This window comes from Protopterus annectens, chromosome 14.part0, assembly GCF_019279795.1.
Source record: "Protopterus annectens isolate FY-2018-M chromosome 14.part0, PAN1.0, whole genome shotgun sequence".
Lineage (NCBI taxonomy): Eukaryota > Metazoa > Chordata > Ceratodontiformes > Protopteridae > Protopterus > Protopterus annectens.
The window spans coordinates 160,189,020-160,206,192 of NC_056748.1; the positions used below are offsets into that span (position 1 = coordinate 160,189,020).

Sequence of the window (17,173 nt, forward strand, 5' to 3'; positions counted from 1 at the left end):
AGACAGAAGATAGTTTTGATATTTCAACATGTGAAACTGGCAATTCAAAGCCCTCATAGCTAAGGTGGAAGAAGTATAAACTTTCTTTCCCCATCTATCCAAAGCTCTGGCCTCTTTATCTGGAGGAACTGGATTTTTTACAACAGAGGCCTTGACGCCCTTAGGTCCCTGACTAACAGTTTCTGGGTCCGCGTAAAGATATTTATGAGCTTCAGGCACCCTGTAATACCTGTCCGGCTTAACAGGAGCAGGAGGCAAAGAATCAGGATTAAGTGAAGCCTCTGCAAACACATCTTCCACAACATCCAGAACAGGTGGTATAGCCAAAGGCCTATGCTGGGGTAAAAGCAAAAATTCCCTAAGCCTTTTCCTGGAATCAGAGAAGTCCTGACCTTCCCACTTGAAATGTTCCCTCATGGAATGAAGAGTCTCTGAAAAAGAAAAATCCTCTGGAGGAGAAGCAGAAGGAGTAGAATCATCCACATCAGAATCAGAATAAGGAGAATACTCCTGCAAGTCTTCAGCCGAAGACTCTGAAACATCCGAAGACTGCTCAAAACTCCCCAACTCTGGTTCCACCCTAGGCCTCTTATCAGGAGGGGGCAAAGAACCTCTAATCAAAGTAATTAAATCTTCTGCCATTTTAAGCATGTGCTTCTTAGGCACAGATCCTGAAGAACTAGGAGTGACACCCACAGAAGCTAAACCTGGCCTGCCTCTGGGAGAAGCCTTGGAAACAGAAGGAGAGGGCCTAACCACCCTAGGAAGGGAGGGGAGTACAGTAACCTGAGAAGCCCCTTCAGCCTGACTTGCCTCCTGAGAGGCCACATCCTGCAATATCAAAGTCTCCCCCTGGGACTCCAGAGAAGCCTCCGGCGGAACCACCGGTTCCACTGACGCCTCTAAAGAACCGGCGTCCGGTACGGACGACTCTTCTTGCCTGGGTTTAGCTGCTTTGTCTTTGCGCTTCTTCGATGAAGCGGGCGTCGGAGCATCCGACGGCATATTATAATTGCACCGCTTCCCGAAGACCAACCTGGCACAATCTAACCTCTGCTTAATAGTGCGCTTATTGAACCTAGCACAAAAGCGACACCCAACAACGTCGTGCTCAGGCCCCAAACAAGGAATACACAAAGTATGATAATCTCTATGCGGTATCTGTTTCCCACAAGAAATACAGTTATTCACTTTTTCTGACATCCGGTAAACCACTGAGGCAAGAAAAAACTAAAATATTCCCCAACGGGGTACTTAGCCAACTTTGACTCGGTCTAAAACTCCGAATTCGAAAAATTTCAGAACGCCGAACGGCACTTGCAACGCTGCTTCTGCATCGGACCATGCGGCAAAAAAGACTGAGGATATGACGTCGGTCATGCGCATTTGTACCCTGATGTCCTGATGTCAGTCTTAAGCGCCTTGACCGACGTCAGCCTAATACTTTGATATTCGGGCCGACCGAGGACAGCGGACTACCCAAGTGTAAGGACTGCAGCAATGTGAGATGAAGAACATCTCTGCAGAACACCCGGAAGGCACTTGCTGAGCGGAATACAAGCGTAAAAACTGTGCAAATGAGGTTTTTATAGCAGTGAAGTGAAAGAGATAGAAATTATCCCAAAATGGCCAGTAAACTACTAACTTCTGGGCTGAAACCACTCCTCCAGGGACAGATAGGCTGCTCAAAGCTCCCCTCTCTCACAGGTGGGCAGAGAAACTTCCTTCTATCCAAGTAAGGTAATGGCAACACAGTAACTTGTAACACCAGCCCTGGATTCAGCAATAACCTGAAAAATTGGACTATACCAGTTCAGAAAGGCGGGAAACAAGTATATAATTTTTTTTTCAAAAAATAGAGCAGATACAAACAAAATTAGCCCAAAAAAGGCCAATAAACTACTAACTTCTGGGCTGAAACCACTCCTCCAGGGACAGATAGCCTGCTCAAAGCTCCCCTCCCTCACAGGTGAACAGAGAAACTTCCTTCTATCCAAGTAAGGTATGGCAACACAGAAACTTGTAACAGCCCTGGATTCAGCAATAAAATGAAAACTGGACTATACTAGTTAAGAAAGGCGAGAAACAAGTATATATACATACACACACATACATACACACACACACATATATATATATATATATATATATATATATATATATATATATATATATATTTCCCCCCCCAAAAAAAATAGAGCAGATACAATCAAAACAACACTTTACCCAATTAACCAGTTAAAAAGCTTAAAACTGAGCCCTGTTCCAGCAGTCTTCGATCAGACAAGTTCTAACTGCACAGTCCTGCCACTAGGGTACAGAAAACCTTCTCCAAAAAGATGGCCTGGATCAGTGCACAAGTTATACAAACAAAGCTAGATCCAGTCGGCCTTAATCTAGTCTATGCTACAGCAAACAAGGTGTACCGATTTCAGAAAGAAACAGTTCAAGTAAGCATGTGCAATAAGCCTTAAACCAGAAATTCCCAGCTCAGAAGGGCAGAATCTAGCAAGTAAGCATGCGCAATAAGCCTTTAACCAGAAATTCCCAGCTCAGAAGGGCAGAATCTAGCCTCTCCTCCCACAAGAGTGCAGACCACAAACCTTCTTAATGTAAAATAACTGGCCTGAAGCCCAAGTTCTTAACCCAGAACTAATACACTTTTACAACAGACACTGAGCCTTCAATCAGCAGTTCCCAACTTAGAAGGATGAATGCTACCTGTCCTGCCACAACAGTGCAGACCACAAACCTTCTTAATGTAAAACAACTGGTTTGAAGCCCAAGTGCTTAAACCAAGGGCCTTAGAATAACAGTTACAGTTTAATCAGGCTACTAACAAGCAGTAATAAAGGCAGCAGAATAAATTCAATTTAGTACTTTTAAAAAGAAGAGGCAAAAGCAAAATAAGGTAATAAAGTAGGAAGAAAAACAAATACAGTAAAGGCAGATGAAGTGCAAAGTTTTTTTTTTTGAAACTGAGGAAACAGAGCAGACTAAGATACTATAGGGGAATGCCCTTCCCAAGTGCTCTCTCTGTACACCGCAGAAGAGATGGGACTGGTAGGAGTATCCAAAATCAAAATATGATCTCACTGTAATCAGTTGAGTGAGCAAATGAGATGGGTCCAGGAGGAGTGTGCAAAAAGAGATTTACAGCAGGGGCGGGCAATTCCAAAGCCAACAAGATTACCAAGATTCTGTATGCTTTGTTTTATATTTTGTGAATGAAGTTATTTGAGCAATTTTTAACATCTAAAATTAATTTCTGACCTGTTTTGTGAATTATATGTGCAGTAAGGATGATCCACTGCTCTATACTCCTGCAATAATAACCAGGTGCCTCTTGGATTCAAACTGGAGAAACTGGAGCTCTTTCTGGCAACAAGTCATTTTAACCATGCTGCTGACGTTTGCTTGTCCCTCTATGTACAGAAGACGAACAAGCGGGGTAATTCGTTTAGATGCTTTATTAAATAGAAATATCAGGATGGATGGCAGCATCATAAAATATAAACAAATTGATTAACAGACAGACCTTACATGCATGCTCACATCTCAACAATTTACTACAAAATGGCAGTCAGGCTTGCATGTGCTTAGTATTTTATACACTTGTGCAAGCCACTAGATAGCTTCTTAAAGATACATACACACATACTGATCTACATCCAGTATGTGCATTGCTTTCAGACAGTGGATGGAAGAGATTGCCCATTGCCAGACATTCATTTCTTTTCAGCAAAGGGGTTACGATCTGGTTCCCCCTTATTTGCTGATATACCAAACTACTTACATGTTGTCTGTCTGGATAGCAATTGTCCCTAGAGGAAGAGAGGTCTGAAAGGCCTGCAACCCTAAAAGAACTGCTAATTTCTAGGATATTTATATACAAACTGGTCTCTTCTGGGGACTATGTGCCTTGAACAGTCCTTCCTAAGAAATGCTCCCACCTCCACACCAAATGGGAGGCATCAATAGTCAATGTGGCAGCTGGGGTAGGCGGGATAGAGGAATGTCCTTGACAAATCTCAATGAGCTGAGTCCACCAAAGCAGGGAGTCCTTGCAGATTCGAAACAGTTTTAAAGGATGTTGCAAAGGCAGACAAACAGTGGACAACTGTACTGCCAGAATCCACTGGAGGATTCGCATGTGAAGGCGAGCAGTAGGTATCAAGGTAGTCATAGCAAAGATCAACCCTAGGGCTTGGAAAGCCATTTTTGTTCCTATGAAAATTCCTTATTCATCCTAACTATGGTCTGAGTAAAAGAAAATTCTTCCAGAACAGGGTAAGAATCAATATTTTCCTCACAGTCAAGAGCATTGGGCTTGTGAATCTGTAGAAGTCCTAGCTTTGTCGTTATCATCAGATCCATTTTCCTCAGGAATTTCTTTACAGGGAAGCCCACCTGTAATGGATTCTGGACACCAGGATTCATAGCCTGTAATGCATGCCTTGCTGAAAGAACACAAACCATCTTTCTTAAATGCAATTAAATAATGTTTATCACAAGTTAACTTGTTTTTTTCTTTACAGGAGTTGCTGTAAAAGGAAACCATCTTGACGATACTTCTGACCATACTGATGGTCTCTTGCCTCAGTTACCCCATGATGAAAGTTTCAGAGAGTCTCCCAGCAATACAAAAGATGGTTTTCCCATGCCAGTCTTCAAGTTGGAACAGCTGAAGAGGATGTGGCTAATCCCTGGCTTGTGGTGACCGAAAGGACCACAAACTTGGGGGGGGGGGGGGTTTGGCATAATGATTAAGGTGTTTACCTTAAAGACACAAGGTGCAGGGTTTGATTCTCACATGGGATACATTAGCTAGGCTAACAATGGTCTACAAGGGCAGTTAGCCTAGTTCTAACCTATGAATCTATGCCTACACCAGACAAAGCCTGACAGGTAAAAAGAGTCATACGAAGGAAAAAAGGTATCTACTCACCACAGTATACCATCTGTGCTGTCCATTTTCATTCAACAACTCTTGGGTTCAGATCCGATCCTCTGATCCATCTCGGCCACGTCTACTAGCTTGTGTATCACTGAAAGCTGTCCAGTTCCTCCCTCTCCCACAATCCCCTAGATCCTAACATACCTCAGATCTTGGTCGCTGCCCTTCATATCCATACAGCACTGCAAAGGAATAAAATACCAAACTAATCAGCAATAAACTGAGACCCAAAGAAAGAAAATGTTCCTTCAGCATCTTTGATCCTTCCAAAAGGATGACTAGGTGGGTGTTGGTGGGAGGGTGATTGAGGAAGAATGAAAATGGACAACACAGATGGAATGTTGAATACATAACTTCTTTACCACATGTCAATTTTCACTTGTTCCTCAACTACAGGGACACAGTCCCCAGCTACCTAAACTATGGGAGGGCTCTAAGGAAGGATATTCCACAGTACTGTTGAACCAAAGGCTGTTCTACCCCTAGAGACCACATCTAAATTGTAATAAGCAATACAAGTATAAAGATCAACCCCAAGTTACAACTACACAAATATCTGGAGAAGCTCTAGACAGAAAAGCTGGAGCAGCAGCCATGGATCTTGTGGAATCTGCTCTTGGTGGTTTGGGTAAGGATAAGCCCAGTTTATTACAAATAATACAATTAGTTAACCATTTGGCTAATGCTACTTTTGAAAGTAAGCCCAATTTTGAAACCTGAAAAGATACAAACAATTGTGTTTTCCTAAACTCTTTCCTTCTACGCAAGTAAAAACGTAACTGTCTGTTAAAGTCCAAATGATGCAATATATACTCCCCTTTACTGGAAACATTTTGAAAAAAATACTAGTAGGTTGATGGTTTGATTCATATTAGATTCTGATACCACCACAGGAAGAAAGGAAGGGTTGGGATCTTAAGGATATGCTGTCTTTATGGAAAATCAAGTAAGGAGGCTTAGAAGAAAAGGCCTGCAATTCAGAAACCCTTCTGGCAGAGTTAATTGCTACTAAAATATAGTTTTCTGAATTAAATACTTTAGTTTCAGTCTTAGCTGAAGGTTCAGATGGAGACTGGGTTAGAGCCTGCAACGCTACATTTAAATTCCACGGAAGACTTGGTTTTTAAATAGGAGATCTTAAAAGCATTCCTCTTAGAAAGGCTCAACAAAGTTTGGAAGATGCTAGAGATGAATCATCTATTCCGACATGAAAGCTGGAGATGGCAGCTAATTCCACTAACGGTAGAAGAGCTAGCTCCTCCTCTGAAAATTGATGCTAGAAATTGTAGAACGTTAGAGACAGGAGCAGACAAGGGATCTAGTCGATTCTGTTGTGCCCAAAACACAAATTTTCTGGTGGACACTTTTGTGAGATGATTAAAAAAAAATATATATTTTATATATATATATATATATATATATATATATATATATATATATATATATATATATATAGATGATCAAACAAAGAAAACAGCTTCAGATGTCTAGCAATCAATGGAAGTGGAGAAACCATGTGGTCAATTTCAGGTCCGGAAGATCTGGATGAAACAAATCTGTCAGGTGAGACAGATGGTATGGAGTTGGATCCAGAATCCAAGGGGGACAAAGAACATGAGGCCAAAGAGAGGGAAAACAAACCTGATGAAGCCACTAAGGGGCAATGAGTATTACCATGGTCTTCAATCGAGATGCTTTCTGAAGAAATTTGGAGATTAGAGGTAATGAGGGATAAGCATAAAGGATGCCATCTGTGAAGTACAGCATCACTTGGTGACTCCCACGATGGGGGGATGAGGGCAAAGAACCTACCTGCATGCGTTGGAAGGAGATGGGGAAAATATTGCAGCATGGCTGACCCCACCAATGGAAAATCCTCTCTGCCACCTTCATATTGAGAGACCACTCATGAGGCATCAAAATGGACCTGTTTAACTTGTCTACAATAACACCAGGACTTCCCCGGAATGTGTGTTGCTATCAGAAACTGTTAAGATGAGATCACCCACTGCCATACTCAAAGCTTCAAAACACACAGGGTAAGATTTGGTTTCCCAAGGTTTGCGGACGTACAAGACCACAGACATACTGCCTGTTTGAATCACAATAGTCCCAATGAGGGGTGAGTCTTGGAAGGCCTGCAATGCTAGGAGGACAGCTCATCTCCAGGACACTGATATGCATGTTGGCCTCTTTGACAGACCATGTACCTTAGACTGTTCTTCCCAGGAAATGCCCTCCCCAATCAATCTGGGGGGTGGCTACAGTCACTATGGCCTTGGGTTGGGAAAGAACAAAGGGACAATGTACTGCACTTAATGTGATTGTATCCCACCACAGGAGATAGTTTTACAAGCTTGAGCTCTTTATCTGAATGGACGGAGAATGGTGAAGAATGGACCACTGAGTAGCTAATGTCCACTACGCCTTATTCTCATGTGGCATCTTGACAATGGTACTAGGATAACTGCCACTGATATGGACGCTACAGCTTGAAGGATTAATTGAGCTGAGGGAAGAGTTTTGGATGATTTTTCTGACTGGAATGGAATAGTCTGAAGTCTTTCCAGAGGAAGAGAAGCTGTTTGTGTGATCATGTTGAAAGACGCACCAATGAAATTCTAATGTCCAAGTTGGTTCCTGATGAGATTTGTTGCAGTTGACTGAAATACCCAGATGGAGCAAATTTGGAATACACAATCTCGGGCCTGTATCAGTTGATGTCTAGTCGAAGCGGTGGTGAGCCAGTCATCTAGATATGGAAACACTTGGAATCCTTGCAGTCTCAAGTGAGCTGTCACTATTGCTATACACTTAGTGAACACTTTGGGGACTGTGGAAAGATCAAATGTCAAAGCTCTGAAATGGTAATGACTGGCTCCCATCCAGAAGCATAAATATCTCCTGGAACATCTGTTCATCTTGATATGACTGTATGCATCCTGAAGATCTACTGAGCACATCCAATCAACCTGAGGCAGAAAAACAGAACAGATTGAACTGAACCACGACCATCCGAAAATTTGTGTGCTGAACTAACCTTTTCAGATTGTTGAGATCTAAAATTGGTCTCCAGTCCCTTTTCTTTAGCACTAAAAATAATAGAGTAGGTTCCGGACTCCTTCTGGTGTGGGAGGACCTCTTGGATGACTTAACAGTTTTTTTTCCAGTGCTGCTGCCCCCCTCTGGGTGGAACACTGGGGATATTCTTTGTTACTACAAGAGGTGGATGGGGAAAATGGTAGGATATAACCTCTGGATATCAACCTCTGCACCCATGCATCTTTTGTAATTTTTAACCAGGCTCTCTGGTGCAGAGGATAGATGACCCCTGACCACCTCCAGATACGCACAGTTGGGCCTCCTCTCAGGAACACTGGTAGGGTCCGTCAGAGAAGGAATCTCTCGATCCTTAGGTCTGTGGACCCCCCTCTGCCACAAAGGTGGTGTCTTCCATTAGAACTCCCTCCTCTGCCTCTGAGGAAATATTTCCATGGGGCTCTTGGAAGGGACCCTAAGATTTCCTGAACCACACCATCTGGCCACCTGGTTTAATCCTAGAAAAGGATCACTGAGGGATCAAAAAATTTCTGCCCACAGCAGACAGGGTTTTACCTTCTTGCTCACACCTGCAGAGTATATCCTTCACTTTGGGGCCAAACACAGAACTTACATCAAAAGAGCGCTGACGAAGGAAGCTCTGAAGGTTCTGCAAAGTCACAAAAGCGCAAACAGGCAAGCCACCTGATGGAAATACTTGAACATGCCAACCGTGAGGTACCTTCTGTTGCTTGAGAAATAAGCCTCATGGATAAATTGGACTGAAGGGTAGCCAACTGCAAGGCAACAGAGCTCTCTGTCTCAGAGAATATGGTATGGCATCTAAGTCCAAGGCAGTCACTGTTCCACTGTATTTGGTATTCATCAGAGCTATCATTGAGTACAATGTTCCCTTTGGTATGTACCTAACCATGCATATCCAACAACGAACGTCCACAGAGGTTCCTCACCAAAATAATACAGGAAGTAATATGTCCTATGCAGACCACCTCAAGGCTCTATCCCTGTATTCTGTCTCCCACAGGCTTTTGAAGGGAGATCTATGCCTGGCATACAGGGCACTGTCAAACCCCACTCTGATGGATCTCCTGCATATCCACAAAACAAACAGTACCGGAATTATCCATTCTAAAGACTTAAACCTTGCCTGTGATATAAATAGGACCTGCTGAAGAGATAGGTATGTATCTCAGAGACTACCCAATCTATGGAACAGGCTCCCTATCCATGTGAAGCAGAGTTCCTCCCTAATCCAATTCAAGTGCAGCTTGGACAACTGGATGGGAAACCGGAAATTCATCCCTGGTTTGGCACCGATGTCGGTGATTCAAACAGGGAACCTGTAAATGTTTCATCTCCCAGGCCCATGCTTACACTTATCAAGGGCATCAGAACTTGTCAAAGATTTAGGATGCATGGCTAGGCTTAAAAAGGCCCTTGTGGTCGTAAGCCTAGTAAAAACCTATGAACCTATGGTCCCACGTTGGGATTTAGTAAGCTCTTTAATCAAATCCCTCTGGAGTCTTGTGAAGTGTATCATTAGATAGTTCAGTGATCTAAGGGCAAAGGCCACTCAAGCATAAACATGCTTCCCAAATCTGTCCAATGCCCGAGACTCCCTGTTGGATGGGTGGGTGGGTGGACAGTGAAACTCTGCTGTTCTGGTAGTTCCTTCTTGGCTGCCACTATGACCATGGCATCAACTGTTTCAATGGATTCTGTCCTTAGGTGGTGCCAGGGTCTTGTCTGGTCTCTTGGGTATTGGTTCAATGGTATCAGGGTCCTGCCATGCCTGCTGGGAAACTAAATCAATAAGTTCATCAATAGGCGGAGTCAACCAGGAGGTAGAAAGGTCAGCACCAAAAGCCTCCAAGAATACAGACTCCTCTTGGGAAGGGCTGATGGGAGACCAACCACCCCTTTCTTTTAGGAGTTCCAGAATCTCTCCAAATGAGATGTGTTTGGGTGGTGATCTTCAGGACCCTTCCCCTTCATCAAAGTCGGTATCTTTAGTGACTGATTGTTTAGGAGAGTCTATGTGCCTCCTTTTGCACTTTTTCTTCCTTGGAACTTTAGTGGGATGCTCCAGAGAAGTGTCGGAAGAAATCAGTACACACTGATCAGTATCCTGGTGGCTAATGTGAGCTGGACATCTTGGTGGTAAGGTTGTTTGAAGCTCAAGATGCAGAGACAAATGGGCTAGTGTGTTCTAAGCTGAAGATGGTGGAAAAGTTTGAGCTCTAGGGATAGAGAAAGCTCTCTCCACTACATCCAACACTGAATGCCTATGAGAGAAGGAAACTGACAACTCCAAAGAACATGCTTACAGGCTGCAAGCTCCCTCCTTCTCGAAGGCAGAGCACTCAAACAGGGAGGCTGACCTTAGTTCCAGCGCCGATGCTACAGTTCAATAAGTCATCTGGCTGCAAGGCATTTTGAGCCGGTCCACTCGGAGACACCACCACAGTCGAAGATTATCTGCATCTTTAGATCCAATGTGAACGACTCCGGAACCTTTGGATCAGACAACACCGATACCACAGTTCCAACTGGAGAAGGAGCAAGCAAGAGACGGGTTGTACTAACTAAGCTCTCCAGACCTGATGGGGTCAGGGCGGGGATGGACACAGAGGTTTGTGAATCTGGCCGGTTGCTCTTTCCTGGGAAGGGAAATAACCTATATGGATTGAAGGCTACTGCAGCAGTGGGAACGATGCTCAAGCACTGAATCTGCAGCAAACACACTTTGCGAGATGTTTCTGCAAGCAAATAAGGTAAAAAAGTTAGCATTTTTATCACAGCTCAGTGAATTAAAATAAATTATATGAATAAACTAACAGGCAAGTATCATCACACCCATTCATCCAATTTTAAAAAGTTCGTAAAACAAAGCAGTCACACAAAAATAAAATTCTTAATCATGTTTTATCCCCCAACTTCTCCAAAGAGAGGAGGATGAACTCCAGTAAAAATATATGCATATAAACATCCAAGTATGACAGGAGAAAAATCCCTCACAATGAATCGCTGTCCAGTTGTTTTCAGTTCAAGGCCTTACCTCAAAACTCAGACCTTTAAGGCACCTCATGACTTCTTTCCCACTGTCATTATTGCTCCTGTGTCTGTAGACCATCTAGTCTCTCCACCAGTACTAAGCGTCTATTTATTCCTTTGCTAAAATTTCACTCTGAGCGAAGATGAGGGAAGTCCAGGCTGAGGATCCATCATTCAAAGCAGCAACTGGCATGCACAGTGTTCTCCCCAGTATCACAGCTAAGACGTATTTTTGATAAGCCTACTCCTACCATCCGAGGAGAGAAAGAGCAAGCAGCATCAAAGTCACCCATTATATGACCTACCCTTCTGAATGTGAACTTCCACACACATGCGATCATGGTTAGCACCCACTGGTGGCTTAGTCAGCCCACAGCGCACTCCTTGTATCACTGCCCCTCCTCTGAGGAGAAGTGGCAGTTTGAGCAGCTGCCTTCACCCCTCTCATCCCACAGTTAGACCCAAAATAACCAAGTCAAATCAACCTTGGGTCATCTGGGCAGTAGTCAGGGATTTACCTCTGAACATTACCCTCATTACTTTCCCCTAGTCAGTGTCAGGGGCTCACCATGAAGTTGGGGGCAGCTGGCAGTTAGGATTGCTACCAAAGTAGAACAATGGTTCCTAGAGGCAATCAATTCGGAGAACCTAAAGAAGACACATTAACATCTTTAGACTGTTAAACATAACCAGGTACATTAATAGGAAATGCTACAGGTTGCTACCCTACTACACCAGAAAGATTATTGCAATGAATTAATAAAGGTAAATTAACCTTTACTACCCAGTGCAAATTTCTGTTATGGCCTCAATATAAAAAGCAGAACAGAATGGTAAAGATGTCTGATCCAGGTACAACTTTTGTTCCTCTCAGTTAGTATAGGTTCACAGGTACATAGGATGTTACTAGGCTATTGACCAGAGGGTCTTTACAAGCCTTGTGATTAAATCCCAGTATAATACTAGATGTGAAATATCTATGCCCAAGATTTTTCTACCAAGGATTGCCCATGTCCAGGACAGAAGCAGGGGCAATCCCTGGTAAAAATTTACAGTTTCCCATCCAGTCGTCCAGGTTGCGCTCAAGGGTCATGGATGTGCTCTGCTTCACATGGATTGGAAGCCTATTCCAGAGAAGTGGCAACCTCTGAGAGGCGTAAATGTCTCTCCAGCAGGTCCTATTCATGTCGCAGGCTAGACTGAGGTTTCTGGAAAAGGTGTCTAGTCCCATCTGACTTAAGGATGTGCAACATTTTTATAAGATTTGGATCAGACACAGCCATGCAAGCCAGACATAAGTTGCCTCTGCGTAATCTATACGCTGAGTACAGTGACAGCGACTTCAGTCTGCCCATATAAGACATGCTGGTGACCCTGAATTTTCTTACTTGGAAATTGCTGAAGTCTCTGAAGTTACTGCAGGTGTCTGATACAGTACATACCAAAGGGAGCATTATATTCAATAACAGACCTGATGAGGGACGAGCACAGGGGAGTTAGAACCTCTTTTGCTTGAGGTGATGCTTTTGTTAAATCAGGTGAGTGACCTAGAATGCCTTCCTCACCACAGTAGACCCATGGTGGTCGAAGATGAAGTCACAGTCATCTTGTGTTCCCAGGTCTCTCACTACAGAATTGGTAATTAGGGTATTATTGTTTAATTTTATAATCACCAGGGACATTGTTTTTACCAAAGAGAATGATGATGGATTTTTCAACATTTAGTTTAAGACCACGGCTTTGGCACAGTTCATCAGCCTGTGTAAGCCCCTTTTGAAGTATGCGGACATCACTCGGGAATTCAATGATAGCAACTAATATGCAGTTATCCTCAAACTTGGTTAGCCACAGCCCTTCCATTTTCTTCTAAGTATATGTCTTACAAACGGGGGCCACAGCATTGACCCTTGTGGGATCCCACTGGTGACAGGTCTGCTGGTAGAGATGAACTCTCTCACTTTGAGTGCCGTCAATCTGTGAGCCAGTCTGCAACCTACCTGACAACCTAGGAGTTGACATTCAACTTGGGTTAGTTTGCCAATGATGCTCAAATGTGGAACTGTGTTGAAGGCCTTGGCCAAGTCAAGATAGGCTGTGCGCACAGCTTTTGCCTTTGTCAATAGCGCTGGTCACATTCTTGAAGTCATCCTCCAGGTTAGCAGGCACAACCTACCCTTGTTAAAACTAAACTGGGATGGATCTAGAGTTTGGAGGTCACCTACATTCTTATTCATCAGATGCATGATGATTTGTTCCATTGCCTTCTACATGAGCCTCGTTGAACTTGGGGGTCTGTAGTTACCCAGGTCTGTTGCCAAGCACCCCTTGTGGAGGGGGATAACAGCCGCTGTTTTCCACTGAGTGGGGTCAAAGCCAGTACTCAAGCTGTGGTTGGAACAGGGTGCCTAGTGGAGTAGCTAGCTCTTGTTTAAAAACATTAAGAATCCAGCCCGGAATGTCATCTGGTCCCATGAAGGCTGTGTTCTTAGTCTTGGAGACAGCACTGATGACTTGCTCTTTGGAGATGCAGGGAGGAAGTAATGTTGAAGACATGGTTTGTAGTATATGCTTGAGGGGGCTGGGGGGAGGGGGGGGTTGAATGTTTTGCCAAACACGTCTGCTTGCAGGTTTGAAATCTCCGCAGGGTCAGTGTGTGCAATACCATCCACAATTGGTTCAGCACACATCTGAATCCTGCCTTTTAGGTCGGAGACATAGCTGAAGAAGGCCTTATTGGTTATCATTGGCTATCGTTGCTAAATGTTTCTCATAGTTGCTCTTTGAGGATTTTATGAGTTGTCTTATTTGCTTGTTTAGGCCAAGGAGGGTGCTCTTTCAGTTCTGGGTTCTCACTATTACATTTTTAGACGGCAGCTTCTTTCACTTATTGAATAATCTATTAATGCTAGACTTCCACCAGAATGGCTTGATTCTTATTGAGGATCTTTCTTAAATCCTATTAGGCACGGCTGTGTCTACACATTTGTGTAAATGTATATACAGGGCATCAATGTACACCTTAGTATAGCTGCCAATGCAATCTGTGAAAACTAGAGCTTGGAAGTCGATTATAACATACCATAGGAGGGTACAGTTAGATTTGGTGAAGCTTTTTATGATTTCTCCTTTGTGGAGTTCTGCTGCTATTGCTACTTCAAAAAATGGCCAATTTATGATTGGAATTAACCAGTACAGGCTCTACACTTGTGACACTGCATTGGTCACTCATACTGGTGAGGAACAAGTCTAGAATATTACAGCCCCTTGTAGGGTGGTGCACTATTTGTTCCAGGGCATTTGAGCTAAAGTCCAGGAAATTTTGTGCGAGTGAGTTTGGGATCGTACAAGTTTCCCAGTTAATGGAGGGATAGTTGAAATCACCCATGACTAGGGTGTTAGGTTGTACTTTAATTGTCCAAAGTAGGTCTAAACAAGCTGTATGGGCTTCTTGATTCATGGAAGGGGAACCTGTAACTGGCAAGGACATGAGGGGGGGGGGGTCTTACCCACGGTAATCTGGGCTTGGAGTAACTCCAGAGTTATCTTGTCTAACCAGTCTAAAGGTGTAATTACCTTTAATGAAGACAGATACTCCAGTTCCTTTGGTTCTCACACCTTCAATTTGCCATCTGAAAGTGTGCAAGGCATTTGTAGCCTTTCAGGGCCAGGGTACATACTGTAGTCTTAACCAGGCTTCTGTGACTACACAGACGTCAGCATCTTCCTATAAAAAAGACAACCCCCAATATTAGCATCTTAGACGCTGAATACTGAACATATCAAAGTTCCCATGAGTTGGTTTGGTAAGCCTTTATTACATGGAAAAGATCTGCTATTTTTTTCATTCCACTCAGATAGGGAACAAAGCTCACTATTCATCTGGATTTGCTTTCTGGGATAGTTCACTGGGCCTAGGAGTGCCCATTTTCAGTGGAGGCCCGGGGAGAAACATACCCACATGCAATGAAGTCTGTTTTTAGCATCAAAGAGGACATGAAATAAGTGATCCCCACCTCCCACAAAATCCTTGAGCAACTGAAGAATATCCCCTTAGATATGTCCTAGCCAGATCCTCTATAAAAACAAGAGAGGATCAACAGGACAAGTCAATGAACATACAAACTACACTTAGTTAGCATATGCAATTTATGTTAGAAAATACAGAAAACTTACTTAAAAGACAGCATGAAAAATCTCCAAAACTTTTCCAAGTTAAAAAAATATTTAATACACCTTATCCAGGTATATGCTGACTTCGACAAAAACAGTCATACTTATTTGGAAATGTTATACTTACAAAATCTGAATATTTGGCAGCACAAATTTCCCCAATCTCAGGAATATACTGGTCACTTGAAGTATTTTCAGCAACTCCTCTTTTGGCCATAGCAAGACTGCTAAGAAATTCAAAGCTCTCTTGAGTACAAACTTGAACAAAAATTTTTCCTGGGCTTTCAATTTCTGTGACACCAACCTAAAAGTAAAAACACCAATGCTATTAACATGTCAAGTAAAATGTTTAAAAAAAATTAAGAGTTTCTGACGCATTCTACACCATGGCACATGAATGCAGACAGTGCCATGATTCATTTTGCACCTAATACTCAAATTATGCGGCCTGATAATTTGCATGGCTTGTTTTTACATTTTCATAAAATAGTGCTTTAGCTACAGTGATTTCATCAAGACTTTTAGTGAATTTTACTCACTGTAAGATTAGAGATAATGTTGTGTTGTCCACAGACTTTAATGAATGAACAATGCAAATGTCTGGGGCTATGTATTACTACACTACCCCTAAGGTGATGTTAAAGACTACAGAAAAGTTGAAATGTTGGCAGTAAAAAGTCACTCACTAAAGCACCCCTCCCCTACTTCACCTCTCATCTTTCATTATGCTTCTTAAACTACCTCCTCACTCTCCTATTCATACTATCCTACCTCTCCTCTCACCAACACATTAACCCCCTCCACCCCCCACCAACCTCCACATTCACCACCACACACCACCAAACCCAACACTACTGCCACATATCACCCTCCCTCTTTCGCTCCTCTAACTGGCTCCTCCACAGTATCTAAACATTACACAAGCAATCCATTTAACTCTAAGCAAAAACATCGCCATCACATAAAACACCCTGCTTTAACAAATTCCTACATTTTCCTCCTCCTCTCTGGAGACATTCACCCTAACCGTGGACCCATCTCTAACCTCTCTAATACCAATGCTAGCATACAGCCTCCAAACAATTACCCAAACTCTCCCAAGACCTTAGCTTTTTCTCTCTCAACATTCGTACCATCATGAAAAAAAATTGTGAATTCCATGCTTGGACAGCCCACTACACCCCTGACAATCACCATAACTGAAACCTGGCTCAAAACTAATATTCTTGACCCAGAATTCCTCCCCCTTGGTTAACACTCTTCACCTAGACCGTCCTAACAAAAAGGTGAGGCAATGCCATTCTGTTCGTTGATCAACTGAATCAGCCCCCTATACTAAACCCACCCCCTTCTTTCCATCCTGTGGAACTTCTAACTGCAAATCTTAAGCTCAATGTCTATAACACCTTAACAACTGCAGCTATCTACATACCACCCAGTGACAACATTCCATTATTAGAACAAACTCTAGCAAGGCTCTCCCATAACATAACTAATTAAACCACCCTGCTAGGAGATGTCAATATAAATTGGCTACCACTTATTTCAAAAGCACCCTGCTCTTTCATCCATCTCCATGGCTTCCCTCAACTTATCAAGCCCACACACCTTAACAAGCCAACCAACACATCTTTAATCACAGACTGGAAACTTGTCTCCAAATCCTTACCTATACCACCACCCAGAAACTCTCCTCGACTCAATCAGTGAACCATTCTCCAATCTGTGTCCAGAGATACTCACCCGTACTTCAAAGACCACAAAAAATTCAAAGAATGCCGAAGCCTCACTAACTTTCTCCCTGCAATATGTTCTCCTCTTTTAACTGGTCTTTTCTTTCTCAACATACTCAACTCACTCGCCCCCATCCAAAAAGTAAGAGTAAAATCATACTACTCACCCTGACTATTCCAGGCCACTTGAACTCATGTT

General features: G+C 43.0%; 1 protein-coding gene across 1 annotated transcript in view; it reads right to left on the minus strand.

Annotated features, from left to right (window-relative positions):
- The window catches only part of TDRD1 (tudor domain containing 1), a 2,513,511-nt gene that overhangs the window by 2,154,022 nt on the left and 342,316 nt on the right, over nucleotides 1-17,173 (minus strand). Inside the window, exon 5 of the mRNA XM_044055533.1 lies at nucleotides 15,369-15,545. Within this exon, the coding sequence (XP_043911468.1) occupies nucleotides 15,369-15,545 (177 nt within the window). The remainder of the gene's footprint in view (nucleotides 1-15,368; nucleotides 15,546-17,173) is intronic.